A 16,474-nucleotide genomic window follows, 5' to 3' on the forward strand; every position below is an offset into this window, starting at 1 on the left:
AGACATTCAGTATAGAAAGAATCAAAAGAATTTTTTCCCCAAATCATTGAGCATTGAGCTTACCATTAATGCCTCTTGAACAATATCATCCCACATTAGCACTTGATGTTAGAAATGGGAATACAAAAGGTTCTAACTCTGTGTAGATTGATGTGATGTGGCATACCATACATACAGAATAGTATAATGACTGTCTCAAATTGATCATTTCAAGAAAATTACCTCTCATTCTCAATGCATGTTGCATGGGTAAAAGAGATTGGTTTGATTTTCACTTCTTCAATAATAATTCTGTGAATAAGTTTTTTTCTTTTCAATTACATTTGTAACAACCTCACATTTTGTCCATGAAGACTAAATTATATGAGAATTTATTTGTACAGTCTCATCAGAGAAAAGTGTTTCATTATACAACACATGGGTCATTATCTCAGATGACCTTGAGATTTCAGAAGTTTCATTTTAGCTGTTTTAATATGCTGAAAAGTCGTATGTCAAGAGAGTGCTTCAACACCATTTTGGCTTGATTATGTAATCCGCGTAGAGGTTTCTTGTCAGTATTTTGACATCCCTCAGCCATCCCTCCCTATGAAGCACATCAATTTTCTCCTCACTCTTCTATTCATTTAATCTCAATATATATGTTGTTGCATGGATTTTCAAAATGATTAATTTGCATTAAAGGTAGAAATTTCCTCACTGGAAGGGAAGAGGCTTTCCAGTATATTTCTGTATCTCTTACTTATTTCTTCTTTCTGAACAGTACCTTTGCTGTGTTGCAATGTGGTATCAGGGATTAGGCTCTGAGGATAAAATTATTTGTAACTGTTGCTATTTGTAAACAGAAAACAGTTTATGACAAGCATTTTCTCACAACATTCAGCTTATGCTGTACAAAAGTTCAGAAAGAAACAATGCAATTTTTTTTTTTTTGTGGTTGCTGTGCCAAATGTCATGGACAGGGTTTTGAAAGAGACCTCAGAAAAGATGTTGAGAAGAAATATATGGCTTTTTTTATGCAGGAACTGCTTGGAGAATAGCCACCATCAGAAGAATTCACAATCCTGAGGGTCTTTCTTGTGAAAAAACAAAATAAAATAGCAGAAACAGTGTAATACTTACCATATATCTTTAATATTTAGTTTGCAATGAATATCTTTTGGGTACCCAAACATATTTAACAATCTGTGTTAGAGGTTTCTCCCTTACAAGGTTTATAATGGTTAACTGATCACAAGGTTTACACGTGCTTTCCCATGACATAGAACAGCCCCCCATTCAGAGCTTACATGTTCAGATACAGTTCATTTCCTCACAAAAATAGACAAAGGAGCCTCATGATACTACCAACCTCTCCTGCACCCCTAGAATTCACTACTCCTAGCCCAACACCCCCAAGCCATCCCTATGGGCCCTTGTGTCTTATCTAAGCCCCAATTTCCTCCCATTGACTAAACATTTTCCTGCCTAAAGATGTACTGTATAAATTCATGACCACCTCTTCCAGAGGCAGGTTGAAGTCTCTCTTCAGAACCTTGTTATGATGGCAGGGGTGCTAAGGTCTATACTTCAGTCCCCTTCTGTTGGGAAAGCTTCCCAGTAAACTTCCTGCCTACAATCATGTCAGGCTCAGTGTCCCAGTGGGGGCCATTTTTTTTCCCTAACATTCTGATGGTCTCTTAAATCTAAAGTTACCCTCTGGGAAACATAACCAAATGCCAACATAATTTTCCTATTAAATTAAATGGGTTCATCTTTGACAATATTTAATAAAATTGTATTTCCAGGGAAGAGAAAGAAACATTTTTTTACTCAAGTAAATTCTATGAAGATTTATCAGAAACCCAGATATTCTGTGTTGTTTTCTCTGCAAAGAATCTCCAAAAGATCTTAACAAAATGTGTGTTTCATTATTCTAAAGTAAGTGCAAATTGAATATTAAGGAAGAGATTTTCCAATTTAAGAACAATTTCAAGAATCTTTACAATTTCACATTCAATGTCACAAAGACAAATTATTTTTAAAACATCTCACAGAGCATAAACAAAATCTGAGCAAACATTAAATGATTTATATTTAAGCACTTATATAAAATTTCAATTGATTTTCCTTTTGCTTATGTGAAGGTCCTTTTAAAGAATACTACTGACATGAGGTCTTTTGATTTACTTTGTCTTCTTTCCATGTGAATTGGGTGAAAATAAGAAACCCTTTCCTCACATATCTATTTTAAAAGCCATTTGCAAATGAACGATTCCTGTTTCCCCTCTGACCTCCATCACCCAATTTTGGAACGTTTGACATACCATAAAGATAAAAGGAAAACAATATTCTTGAAAGGCAGAGATTACAATCTATTTATTCATTTTTAGGAAGAGAGAAAAAGGAGTTAGAGTAGTAAATGTATAATAAAATCAGAAACTCTGGGACCAATATTGAGAAAATTCATGTTTCAGGAGAAGGCCTTAAAAACAGAGGGGGAAATGAAATTACAAAGAAATCTACAAGAAGTATGGCATATGTTTGGAGAGAAAGGTGAGAGAAACAAACTGGCAGCAAAGTGAAGATTTGTCTCGTCTCTCATTTTCGTTACCCAAAACCCATGCAACCAACAGCAGAAATGAATCAGACATTTTCAAGTATCATTGAGCTTTAGGTGATAAGGGGAAATTAGGATCTTCAAGGTACAAATACTTCCCTAGTTTGCCTGTTGTTCCCATTCAAGAGTTTTTGGAGGCCCCATGGAGACCCACAAATCCAGTGGGGCTTTGGGAAGACTTCTTTACCCATAAGAACCTCAGGGTTCTGATGAGGCTCTTTGTGGAAAGGGTTAGGACTGGGGTTACCACGGTAGCTCTGTAGGAAAGAGTCACAGTAGATGCCCCTTTATTTCTTCAGGGCTCGAGACAGAAAGATTTGACCCAGAATCCCACGGAAAGCTCTCCTAGAGTGAATATGCAAATTTATTATAGGAATAGAGGGAGTCACAGAGGAGAAACACATGCCCAGGACATGCAACAGTGTCAGCAAAAGAAGACATGTGAGATAAATAATGCTGGTGTAGAGTGCAATTAGACTTGCTTTCTTAGCAGTATGATAAAATATTCTAGGGAAGAAAGACTTTTGCATATATAAAAAACAAATCATTTAAATGATTACACATTAACAAAATCTTTTCAACAGTCATGAACATATTTATAGTATTTTATTTATTTTATTTCAAATATGTCAACTATAATAAATTTGGGCATTATATCCCAATTTAGGAGAAATGCTGTTTGGTGTGATAAATGTAAAATATATATTCTTTCTGTTTTTGCCAAATAACGGGATGATATGGATTTTTAATAAATCTTTAGAGAAATGACAGGGATATGCTGTTATTCTGAGCAAGATTGCCCTTTAAAAATGTTTTACTAGTCTCGGTGTCTTAGTTACTTCCGTAGACATTATTAAATTTCTAATAACTGTGGATTCACTCTAGTTCAAACAACTCATTAATTTACAGAGTATTTTGATATCTTTTAAATAAAAAAAAATCTATGGAAAACTATTTCAATTTTACCTTCTGAGATTATTTTATATAACTTATTTACAATGTAAACAGGATGTTATAATTGTTTGATATATGGGGAATTCTTAAATCAAATCCATGGCTATATAAAAGCAAAGCACTTAAAAGGTCTATGAAAGACTTTTCTAAAATTGCTGATGTACTGAACCAGAATAAGCCAATTCATTAGGGAACCTTGTAAAAATTCCATTCAAATACAGCTTTTAATTTAATAGCCACCTTCTCTGACATTCATGGGCATGATAAAAGCAAAGTAAGCGTTCCTACTGGTAGAAACAAATATCATTAACCTTGAGATAGGATTCTTTTCATTTAGGTAGTATTCTAGGGGCAGAATAGATGGTAGAAAGGCTTGGCCAGTCTAATTTTTAATGGATTTATCTAAAAATGTGTTCTTTAATATACATACCAGTCTAAAAACAACTGTTTTTAATTAAATTGCAAGAGGTTAGGGAATTTCTCTTTTATGTTACATCTTTTAAAATGCTTATGCTAGTTCTGAATCTAAATTATCTGATTCTGTATGAGTGTGTATGTCTGTGTCTGCCAGGAATGAGAATTCTGCCATCTTTATTCTGCAATTGCTGATGCTCAGTGCTCATAATCAAGACAAATGCAAACCTAGTAAAAAAAATGAAACTGCATTTTTTTTTAGGAGAAAGTCTGTTTCTGTCAGCTATATAATTGTTTGTTTTTCCCACGGAGTTTTCCAGAGTTCAGATAACAAGTAAATGCATAAAAATACATTAACTAGACAGTGTATTGGAAATTTCATATCAGCCATCCAAGGAGAACTTTGTATTTACAAAACCTTTCAGAACGATTTATGAAAATAAATACTAGTGCACCACGATTTTTTTTGCAATCATATAATTTTCTTTATTAGTACAAATAATTTCAAGCTTTTAAGTATTCCCACATAACACTGTCTACCTCTCTCAAAAAAACATGATCTTTTCTTGACCTTTTGTTTTCTTTCAGCCCACTTATTGAACCAAATGTGATCGTTTTAGTTGTCTGGAATGGACAAACACAATTTGGGGGCAATCCTTACCGTAATTGCAGGTCCAGCAAAAGCCAAGCTGAGCAACATGAGGAATGGAATTGCCTCCTGGGTTGGTTCAATGTACGGCATGCTAAGACTCCGGTCATAGCAGCTGAATCCAGAATGAACAGGCTTGAAGACATCGGTGAGTTCGAGGAAGTAGAGGCTAACCACTGATGATGCCAATATAGGCAACTGAGAAGAAAGAATATAGAAGCTCAGTTTATTGTTATATGCAGGAGCATAAATATAATCGATACATCTTTCTGTAGGAAACATATTTTTCTACTGTTCTCTCACTATCCCTCTCCGACCCAGAATTAAAATCATTCTTGAGTACTAATGCTCCATCTTCAAAGTGTATCTCCCATCCATCCACTCCTGTTGGCAACCTACTACAAGCCCAAATCATCTCTCACCATTGCTCTTGGATTGCCTCCTAATTGGTCCTGTAGGTTCACTGTTGCCCTCTTAACCTCCCATCTCTTTTCCACTCAGCATCCAAATGATCTTTTGAAAATATTACAGATCTTATCAATCCCCGACTTAACGACTTCCAATGGTTCCCATTCTACTTAAATAAAAACAAAACATCATATCATGGCATGCGCAGCTCTGTGTGATTTGGTTCTTGCTTCAGCTTCTTACGTCTTATTGCGCCCCCCTTTCTCCATTCCTCACCCTACTAACTGCAATCAAGTCACAGTGATCTTCCTTTTCCTCTCACAAATTCACTTTTACCTAGGGGCCTTTGCACTTGCTATTCTTTCTTTCCTTCATACTCTGTCCCTGGCTTTTTGCACGAATGACTTCTTCCCATAATTTAGCAATGCCTTCTAGAACATTCCATGTAATGCAGCCCTTGCCCCATTCTCACTCTTTATACATCACCTAGCGCAATGTTTTTCATGACTCTTACCCCTCCTTTAATTCTTCACGTGTTTATTTTTTGTATCTCCCCCTGTAGCTCCTGAAATACATATTCCATGAAGTTAGAGTCTGCCTGTGTTATTTATTGCTGAGTCTCCAGTGTGTAAAATTGTTCCTGGCTCATGGTAGGCAGGCAGTACATCATTTAATAAGTTAATGGAGCAATAACTATTTGTTGACAAATGACTAAATGCATCAATGAATGAAGCTTAATTTATTTTAATAACTAGACTAGAGTTAGAAGATTTACCAAATAAAAATACAAGTTAACTACTTAAATTAAATTTTCAGATAAACAATAAATAAATTTTAGAAAAGTATGTTCCATGCAAACTTGGAATATATTTGTTCTAAAATGTTTTTTGTTATTTATGTAAAACTCATATCTAACTGGGTGTCCTATTAACCTGTTATTTTGTCTGGCAGCCCCACCTCAGACACAGTGTACTTTCTAGACACTATGTTATAAATTCAATTATTCAAACAGTCAACCTATAATGTGTCAGGCACTATGTAGGGATTTGCTTGTGGTGAATATGTTAAACATGGGATTGGCCATCAAGGAGTGTACATTAAGTGAGAGACCTGTTCTCAACTAAAGAGGAAATACTGTGCCAGGCCCTTCAGAACTTGCAAATGCAGAAATTAAAAATTGAAAGAATAGTTTAGCTTAAGACTTTGTTAGTTGTGAAGGACCCAATACTTCATGACTGAGATTTCCACTTAATTTTACTTTTTAAATTTTAAACTAAATTTCAAAATTATTAATTAAAACTACTTTAAATGATAAGTTCTACTTATTCAAGTTTTAACTTAAATACTTAATATAACACTATGTGACAATGTCCTAAGTGATTTATAAATTTTAATTAATTTGATAATTTAAAAAAATCTTTTAATTAGTACCTTTCAATTATGACATGTGTTATTATTATTGTCATTTTGCAGATGACTGAATAAACCCAGTCACTGCTAGAAAGTGGCAGAAGTAGGCTTTGATCCCATGAAATCTAGCTCCAAAGTCTGATTTTTTTGTTTAGGATAACAAAATCCAACAAGCTTCTATTAATATGGCCGTTGTTTTGCTCAAGGTTCTGGTTATTTAACGGTTTCAATTTGAAAATCGTTCGATAAATATGTACCATTTATTAAAAATATACTTTGTTTTAAAAGTATGGTTTCCATAAAATAAAACAAAAGATTTTCACCATTAATTCAAATGTTAAATATTTCACTTTTAATGCAGATTGCATAATTCGACCTTCTTCCCTTTCTTCTTGATGACGTCAGTTCATATTTCAGATCTTCTGCATGTATTTTGGATGTGGGAAGCAGATCTGAGATTTTCAGCAGCTACTCAACATCTTATCATCTCATTTTTAAATACTCATGTTCCAGGGAAATGAATTTGGTGTCTTCTGTGGAAAATTGGACACAATTTTATCATGACCAATCTGGATACTAACAAAAAACTTCCCTAGTACAGACATACTCACTATTGAATTTTATGGTTGATAACTGTATAATCTGTCCAACCTTGCCAATGAAGGTAAGGCCACAGAATAGAGAGTTACTGTGTGTGTGCGCATGCACGCAGGCGTGCATGTAGATTGCGGAGGAGATTCCGAAGGGGGTGATACGGCCTTCGAGGTATCTAAGGATTTTCTCATATCAGCGTTGCCACTCACTACTACCGGTGTGACCTTGGAAATGTTTTCTTAAATCTCAGTTTTCTCATCTATGAAATTGATAAATTGATAGCATTCATCATCACAGGACTGTTGTGAGGACTAAATGAAGTAGTGCAAGTAAAATTTAACAATTCCTGGGACGAAGAATGGCTATGTAATGGCGGTGTTTGTTGTTTTTATTGTTGTTGCTATAACTACTAACAATAACAGACTGGTCAAATATTACCTTTTTCAAATTGCCTTACATGATCATTTGTTTTGAGAGCAAATTCTTCACTCTTAATTCACTAGCTCCTATCTTCAGAAAATTTTCACACACTGTTCTGTACAGTTATCTGTTACAGTTTAGTTATATAGCCTTTCCTCTATTCTTAAAGGCAGGAGGCTAATCTTACTCATTTCCATAGTTCCACTAATAATATACATCATATTAACTTCCAAATATATATATAATGAATTAATATATGAATGAAAATAATTTCTGTCCTAATAGTCTGCTTCTTTCAGACTTTAGACTTCTTGAAATCCCCAAGTTTTCCTGTTATACCATTTTTCTATCCAGGTATTAATATCTTCTATAGTTCTATAGAAAAATGTCTCAGACTTTCATTAGTTTTCAAAATAGAAAGAATTTTCTTACATTTCCCCTTTTGATGTTTGTTTCTCTAATTTTCTAAAAGCATCATTTATTCTTTGCCTCTTTTATCAATTTTGTTATGAATAGTTATTTGAACAAAATATAATGTTGGAAGATAAGTTAATTTTAGCATTGTGTTTCTATAATGTATTTGGCTACTCAACAGTACAGTGAGTTAAATTACAGTGTTTACTTTTATCATATTTGTCTTCAAAGATGTCTATCATATCTGTTTTTCATTGTTTTGAAATGGTCATCAACAGAACATTCTTTTAAGTATAATAAACTAAACAAATGATACATGATGATCTTGGCATAGATATAGAATTGATATACATGTAATAAAATTACAGAGACATATTTATTGCATGCAAAATGAGATTTTGAGAAGAGATTTTGAAAAGTATAGCTAATCAGGCATTATGACCTGTATTCTCTAGTAATGATGTAGCCAAGAGAAAAGTGTGAACAAAGCTATTTTGATCCAGTAATACAGAGGAGCAGAATTACCTGAAGATTAGGTAAGTGGCTTTCAAAAAGAAAAGTTTATTTCTTACAATTATCATCTGCTAAGGAACTTGTGAGTAAAAATAATAGAGCAATTTTAAAGAGACACATTTCTAACTGTTTTAGAAGACAGGACAAACAAAAGAAATGTGATTTGAAAGATCACATTTCCTAGATAACATGTTTTGATGCCAATTTAAAAGATACAGATGTATAGTCAATATCAACTTTAGTGAAACATTTTATGGATTCTATCATGATATTTTATCTAGGTGAGATAGCTTACTTATTTTTAGCATAGTGATTATAAGACAAGTTTTACTTTTCAATACTATAGAGAAGATAAAAGAAAGCATTGCAGGAATTGAGTGCCTGTGTTACTATTTGAGAGGAAAGACGACTGATCTGAGTAGGTACCATTTAAATAGAGATTTGAGTGGACAAGAAAGAAACAACCAATAAAAATCTGAGTAAAAGGCATAGGTAAAAGTAGAAGTGATACTCAAATAAAAATTGAAACTCTCTCAACTTCTACAATACAAGATGAAATCAAGAAGTAAACAGGAACCCAGATGTTGCAGAGACTTAAAGGTTGTGGTAGGAGTTAGGATTTTATTTGAAGTACATTAGGAAATACTTTGGAGGATTTAAGTAGCAACATAATATAATTTGGAATATATTTTGCAAGTATTCTGGCTGTTAGATTGAGAATAGATTGTAGTTAGTCAAAAGTAGAAGCGGGAAAAATAAAACACTCAACAAATAATTATTTAATACCCAGTTTGTGCTAGGTCCTATCTAAGTGTGAGGAATATAACAGTAACCAAAAACATAGAGAAATCCCTGCACTTGTGAAGCTTACCTTCGAGTGGATGCATGTCTACTTGAGTAGTCTGGCTAAGAGGTGAAGGAGGCTTTTACTAGGCTGTAATACTGGGCATATAGAGAAGGTGGCAGAATCTGGATATGGTTTTAGGAACAGAAATGACAGGACCTGTTAATGTGTTAGTCATCAAAGAAGAGAAAACAAAGGTTGATTGGAAAGATTTGGGGCTTAAGGAATTGGATCAGTGGTGTCATTTGCTGCATAGGGGGGCCTGGAGTAAACTATGGTTTGGGGAAAAAAGAATCTTTGGTTCTGTTTTGGAAATATTAAAATTGAGACGCCTCTTTGATATTCAAGCATAGCTGCCAAGAAGAGAGCAAGATGAGAATCTGGAGTTCAGGGGAGAGTCCAAGGCTGGAGGTATCAAGTTTTAAGTCACTGATATGTAAATGATTTAACAGTATCATCTTCACTTTTGAAGAACAACACTTGCACAAAAAATTTCAAGTTAAATTATCTCGGTGAAATCATGTGTAATATTCCAGGAAGTCAAAGAATGTAACCATATATACATATCATTCGTATTTAAGATAAAAAGAATATTTTATATTAATAACAAGTTTTAAATGGGATGCTAGGCACCCATCCTGATAAAAATCCCAAAATGATATAAAATGTGAAAATTAAACATTAATACAATATATCAAGATGAAATTCATACTGGAAAAAAATATTTGCTGATCAGAATAATTTCCTGAAAGCCTGTGACCACTAAGGAGGTTGTCACAAGTCAATACGTAGTGATGAAGCATTTTTCACTTCCTCTAGTGCAATCTCTATTGACATTCCATGGTGGGTTTTTTTTTATGTTGTAGCTGGTAGAGATAAATATTTCCTTCAAATATTAACAATTATAATAAGTAACAATATAGCATTAGAGCTTTATGGTTTGTAAAACTACTTTTGTTCTAGTAGCAGCATATTCAGATTAGTTACAATGTTCCTCTAAATATAAACACACTGTGGTATCATTAGGGGGAAGAAGAGGTCAGGATGAGTCTGCAACATTACTCAAGGTTTATAGAAATAGAAACTAGTTTTCACAAATGACAAAGAAATTTGGCTCAATCTGGCCCAGAATATGGATAACCAAAACAGAATTAAGAAGTTGACAAAAGAGGTCTCGCTGTGTATTAAAATGATATATGATAAGGTAATCAATCACTTATAAACCATGGAGAAAGAAAAAATATATAATAAATTATATTGTTATAGAACTAGGTAGGTGTAAATTTGGAAAAAATAAAATCATGTGGACCCAGCCTACATCTCAGTGTGCTTCAGATGAAATAGTTAGATAAGAAGGAAAATTACTTGATTTATTTGCCAAAAATAAGATTTATTCTAGAAAAAAATCTTCACTTGCTCAGCTATGAAGAAACTGATGAAATTACAAAGATATATAAAATGTAAAATAATCATTGGAAATATAATAAAACTAAAAAAATTCAAACAGATTTAGAAGATATTTGCCTCAAATGTGTCTGACAAATATATTAAATAGACAAAGGAAATGCCCAGCTAATTCACAAAAAAGAAATATTTTAAAAATTGGGAAGAAATATTTCTCCTTATTAACAATCAGATAAACAAAGCAAACTTAATATAATTTTATAGTTTAATGGCAAAAGTAAAAAGCACTCAACTACCTAAGGTTGATGTGAATTGTTATATAGCTGCAAAGTAGTAAAACCTTTTAGGAAAGCAAAATATTAATACAATATAAATTATTCAGAAGACAAAAATTTTAGTCCTGGTCTGAAAAATTAACAGAATTTGAAAGTTATTTCTGTACACACACACACACACACACACACACTCATATACACACATTAGGATGTTCACTTAGCATTTATTTATACTACAGAGAATTGGAGATCAATCTAAAACCTCAATAATAGGGAAAAACGCAATTTTTAATATATTAATTTGGATAAATATTATGTATGCATAAAAACAATTTCTAAAACTCTGTAAGAACATGGAAAATCATTTATTATGTAAAACTAAGTATAATAAAACAATTAGATAATTTGTATGTATAGCTATACCTGTAAAATAGAAATAAAATAGAATATGTAAACGTAGAATTTTATTAGTATACTTTTGAGATTATTTTTCCAAAATACATTTTCATTATAACCTAAAAGAAATAAGTTAACATAATTATTAAGAAATTTCTCATTTTAATTTTAAAGGTAAAGTATAATGATGTGGGGGCATTTTCGGGGGTTGGAGTTGTCCTGGGTGGTGCTGCAGGGACAGTTACTGGACATTGTATGTCCTCCCATGGCCCACTGGGTGGAATGTGGGAGAGTGTGGGCTATGATGTGGACCATTGACCATGAGGTGCAGCGGTGCTCACAGATGTGTTCACCAAGTGCAAAGAATGTCCCATGATGATGGAGGAGGTTGTTGTTATGGGGGGAAGAGTGGGGTGAGGGGGGTGGGGAGTATATGGGGACCTTATATTCTTTTAATGTAACATTAAAAAAATAAAGACAAAAAGAAGTACCCGTTAAAAATAAATAAATAAATAAAGAAAGAAAGAAAGAAAGAAAGGAATGTGTAACAGACAAATCTTGTTGCAACATACACAGCATGCAATGATAATATGCCTTTATACAGTGAAATTTGAAAATTACACAAAAATATAAAAATATGGGGCCTCCTGTTTGAGCAATTTTTCTATACCAAATATTTCAGATGTTTGGGAAAAATAAATGTGCTCAAATTAACTCCCAACTACAGAGGGTGTAAGACTCCATAAATGGAGGTGGCATCTACGGCATGCATAGGTACAAATTAAAACAGGCTGGTGTGATAGGGAGGAAACACTCTGGCTTCAGAACCAAGAGAATCCAGTTTCTCCCCTCATTTATTTCATTAGCTTCTAGTATTTGGGCAAGTCTCTTCACCTCTTTGGGTCTTATTTCTGCAGAAACAAATGGGCCTCATTCCTTACCATTGTAATGAAGGATTTCTTATTGTGCCATCTCATTTTAAAATTCTGCATATGTAGTCATGATTTATGGAACATGCCTCTCATTTCTTTTCACATTGTCATTACACTGTATGACATATTAGATTTTTCTACCTCTAGTCACTCCACAATTTGTTTCATCTACAAAGCTTCCAGGGTAATTTTCCTAGAATTCACATCTCTTTTTGCCTTTAATAGCCCTCAATGATAACAAAATAAAGTGTATTTTTTTTAGAATGACACGACCTTTCATAATATGGCCTCAAGCTGTCTTTGACTTATTTAATTTTCCACCATACCTATTCTTTACAGCCACATTCCCATTAAACTCATGTCCCAAAATGACATGTCCTAGTCTCGGCTTTAAGCCAAATTTTCCAATTTGTTCCGCAAGAAAACTCTCCTCATTCTTTCAGACAGGGATGACATATTTATTTTACCCTAAAATATTTCCCCGTGTTTTCCATTCAGAATTAAAGACCCCTGTCTCGTGTACTCCATCTGTAACTACACTGTAAAAGCTGCTAACGTGCCTTGGATTGTAGTTATTTGTGTATTACTAGCTTTTATCCTAAGACCAGGTACATAAAAGTGAGAACTTTAATCGCACAGTGCTTTGAATGTTTTAGGTGTTCGGTAAATGTTTGCTGAATGAAACTGAAAGAAAGCAGTAATTACTATTAAATAAAGAGAAAATGTGGACAATTTCTTAACAATATACAACATGCATTAAGGACTTAAGTACCAGATACTCTCCTACGTTTTTAAAACAGATTGCTGTATTCAGTCTACATCTTATAAAGTAACAATTATTATTACCCCCAATTTACAGAAGAGAGAACTGAAGTAGAGATCGGTTACATAAATTGCCCAAGATTCACAAAGCCGTAAAGTGGGAGAACCCAGATTCCTACAGTGGCTCTTAAGTCCAGGAAACCTGCTATGAACTGCTTGCTGGTAGGTCTCAACCTGCTGTGTCTTCAATACCAACATACTGGTGGTAATTTCCAGATGGGAAGATGCTGATGTAGGGGATATGTGCAACATGAAAACAAGTCACCCAGGTGCTCATTGAAATAACTGTAAAGACTTTTTTTCTGTACTTCTTCCCCATTACTTGGACATGGAACTACTCATTTTGCTCATATATAAGATTTATCTTTTCTAGAGCCCATTTTATTGTTACCGAAAGCAGAATTTCTTGAGAACCTACTGAAACCTAGAAAGAAAAGAGTATTTATTATTTACTTAGATACCCCCTCCCTTAAGTTATCTAATTTAATTCTCTCACTCCGCTGGGGAAGTACTATCCCCATTATAGGATAAAGACTCTGCCCCAGATAAGTTACAAAGTATGCCTAGATTCTAAGTGACAAGGCTAGCAATTGAGACCTGATCTGTTGAATTCCTGAAAGCATGCACCCCACTTCTGCACCTTTCTGCTGCTCCACCATATGCTGCCATCTGGCACTAGTCTGACACTTTTCAGGAAAGGATGGCCCCGGGCTTTAATGGGAATGCCAGCTTAAAGGACAGTAGGCAGCCACGTGTGCAAGGGGTTTAGGTGGCCCCAAGACTGAAGTGGTGGCGTTCACTTTCAGACCACACACTTACTGACACAGAACTCCGAGGTCTTTAAGGTTTTTCCTGTGCAGCTTTTCCAAACTTGTTTTATTTTCTGTAATATCCTTAGAACCTTCAATTATATTTTGGATGTGGTCTGCTTTTACTTTCACTTCTGCCTTCCCTAGTGAATGACTTCTAATAAAACAGATCAGAAATTGGGATATTTAAGAGTCCAGATACTTTGCTGTCTTTAGTGCTTCCATTGGATTGCGTCCTCTGACTGCACAGATGAATGTGCAGACACAGTGAATGTGCAGACACTGATGAATGTCTCTACCATAGAAGTGGTCATATGGTAAGCCCGTTTTTCTTTACTTTTCTCTCTCCTATTCAATGTCATGATCCTTGAGAGTAGAGAAAATGTCTCATCCACCTCTGTATCTGTATCCCCAGGGTCTATAACAGGGAAGGCCCCAATATACTGGGTGTCTTTGATATTGAATGAAGTATTATATAAAATATATAATACTTCATATATGAGTGGTTTGAATAGAGATGCCAAATATTTGGTCAGTTCTTGTAGTGTGGTTAATTGGAGAACCACAAGAAAATGCTTCCTATTTTGAATTTCTGGAATACTATTGATTTTGTTAGCATTAAAGAACATACGAAACTCAAAGTGGTTTCTCCAAATAGCAATGGTAATTAATAAGGAACGCTACCAGACCTAATATATATGTTAGGTCTAATGGGAAAAATCTGTTCTAATTGTTTATGCCTGAACATGAACTACATCTTTATAGCTTTAAAACGACTAATTACAATCACTCAATGATCCAACAGTAAAGTCTAAAATAATGATGAGTGGCTGTTTTATTACCTAAATATTGATCTAGCCTTCAGCTTGGGGTAGTAGGCTTTGTAATCACCAGCTTTAACCTTGGGCACTGGTTTGCTCCTCTTAGATAATTAGACACTGAAGTATGTGCATTGTCTTGGAAAGCATTTTGTTCTTTAAGCCAAATTAGAAAATAAGACCCTAGGCAGGGGCATATATTTCAATTGTTAAAAGTAATTGCCTTTAAATACTTTCTTCCAGCTGTCATTTCTTTTCCCTTAGAAGATAAAGCTGACTTTCACAACTGTGGATACCAACAGCAATATAATGCTACTAATATTTGCTGGGTACTATTTAAAGTACTTTACATGTGTTAACTCACATAATCTTTACAATATCCTTTTGATGAAAATATTATGATCTCCATCTTCCAGATGAAGAACTTGTGGCACAGAAAGATTACATGATTTGCATAATGTTGTACAGACTGTTAGTTTGGCTTATAAACTCAAGCAAATTGGCCCATGAGTGCATCTTCATAATCATTATGCATACTGTTCTTCCTAGAAATTCCTACCACTGATGTATGCTTTTCCATAGATATTGAGAAATAGAAAAAATAAAATAATATGAAGCACATCTTTTCTTTACATCCTATAAATGTCACCCTACTATTTTTACTGTAAGTGGTACTGTGCATGTATTTTTGTCTCCCAAATATAAGGTAAGGTCTTTATTACCCAAATTAAATAAGCATTTTCACTATTTATGGGACTATTTTATTCATAAAGAGAAAGCATAAAAGCATATAGATACTCACCTGAACAACATTACAAAGGAAATACCTATCACATTTGTGGTTCAAAACATATTTCTTAATACCAAAGAAAAAGGGAGTTAGGGAAAATATTGTCATTACAATAATGTCAGAAAAATAAAATGTAACTAAAAAGTCCATACTTGAGATATGGTAGAAAGAAGAAGAAGAGCAAATTTCTGATTTTGAGATCTAGAATGACATATATTCTTGTGTTATATTCTCATGAATGATTGAATTAGAAACCATTAGTATGTTGCCATTTTTTCAAATTGCTTGCCGAATTCATGGTACCAAATTTATCATTATACCATGTTATATAAGCATTTATAACAGTTTGTATTTTCTATTATGTCATCAGCTTATTTAGTAAGTGCTGAATGTCAACTCTGTGCCTGATGTATTTTATTTGACCTATAAATTATACAGAGTAAAGAATGATAATTTTGGAGATGAAAACGTAGCAATGGATCATGAGTCCCTCCCTCTTTCAGCCTTGTCTCCTGTATACTTAGATGTACATTAAGAGTTGACCTTCAAGACTGAAGACTTTTTATTTAAGACTTTATTGGGAGATGGACTTGGCCCAGTGGTTAGGGCATCCATCTACCACATGGGAGGTCCGCAGTTCAAACCCCGGGCCTCCTTGACCCGTGTGGAGCTGGCCCATGTGCAGTGCTGATGCATGCAAGGAGTGCCGTGCCATGCAGGGGTGTCCCATGTAGGGGAGCCCCATACGCAAGGAGTGTGCCCTGTAAGGAGAGCTGCCAGTGCAAAATAAAGTTCAGCCTGCCCAGGAAATGCACTGCACACATGGAGAGCTGACACAACAAGATGACGCAACAAAAAGAAACACAAATTCCCGTGCCGCTGACAACAACAGAAGCGGACAAAGAACACATAGCAAAAAGACACAGAGAACAGACAACTGGGGCAGGGCGGGAGGGGGGGAATAAAATCTTAAAAAAAAAATGACTTTATTTACTTGACTGTTACTTTT

At 34.3% G+C, this 16,474-nt stretch overlaps 1 protein-coding gene across 1 annotated transcript in view; it reads right to left on the reverse strand.

Moving 5' to 3' along the window:
• Positions 1-16,474, reverse strand: part of PLPPR4 (phospholipid phosphatase related 4) — a 48,045-nt gene that overhangs the window by 20,015 nt on the left and 11,556 nt on the right. The window contains exon 2 of the mRNA XM_004471692.3: positions 4,629-4,814. Within this exon, the coding sequence (XP_004471749.1) occupies positions 4,629-4,814 (186 nt within the window). The remainder of the gene's footprint in view (positions 1-4,628; positions 4,815-16,474) is intronic.

The sequence above is a fragment of the Dasypus novemcinctus genome, chromosome 9, assembly GCF_030445035.2.
Source record: "Dasypus novemcinctus isolate mDasNov1 chromosome 9, mDasNov1.1.hap2, whole genome shotgun sequence".
Classification (NCBI taxonomy): domain Eukaryota; kingdom Metazoa; phylum Chordata; class Mammalia; order Cingulata; family Dasypodidae; genus Dasypus; species Dasypus novemcinctus.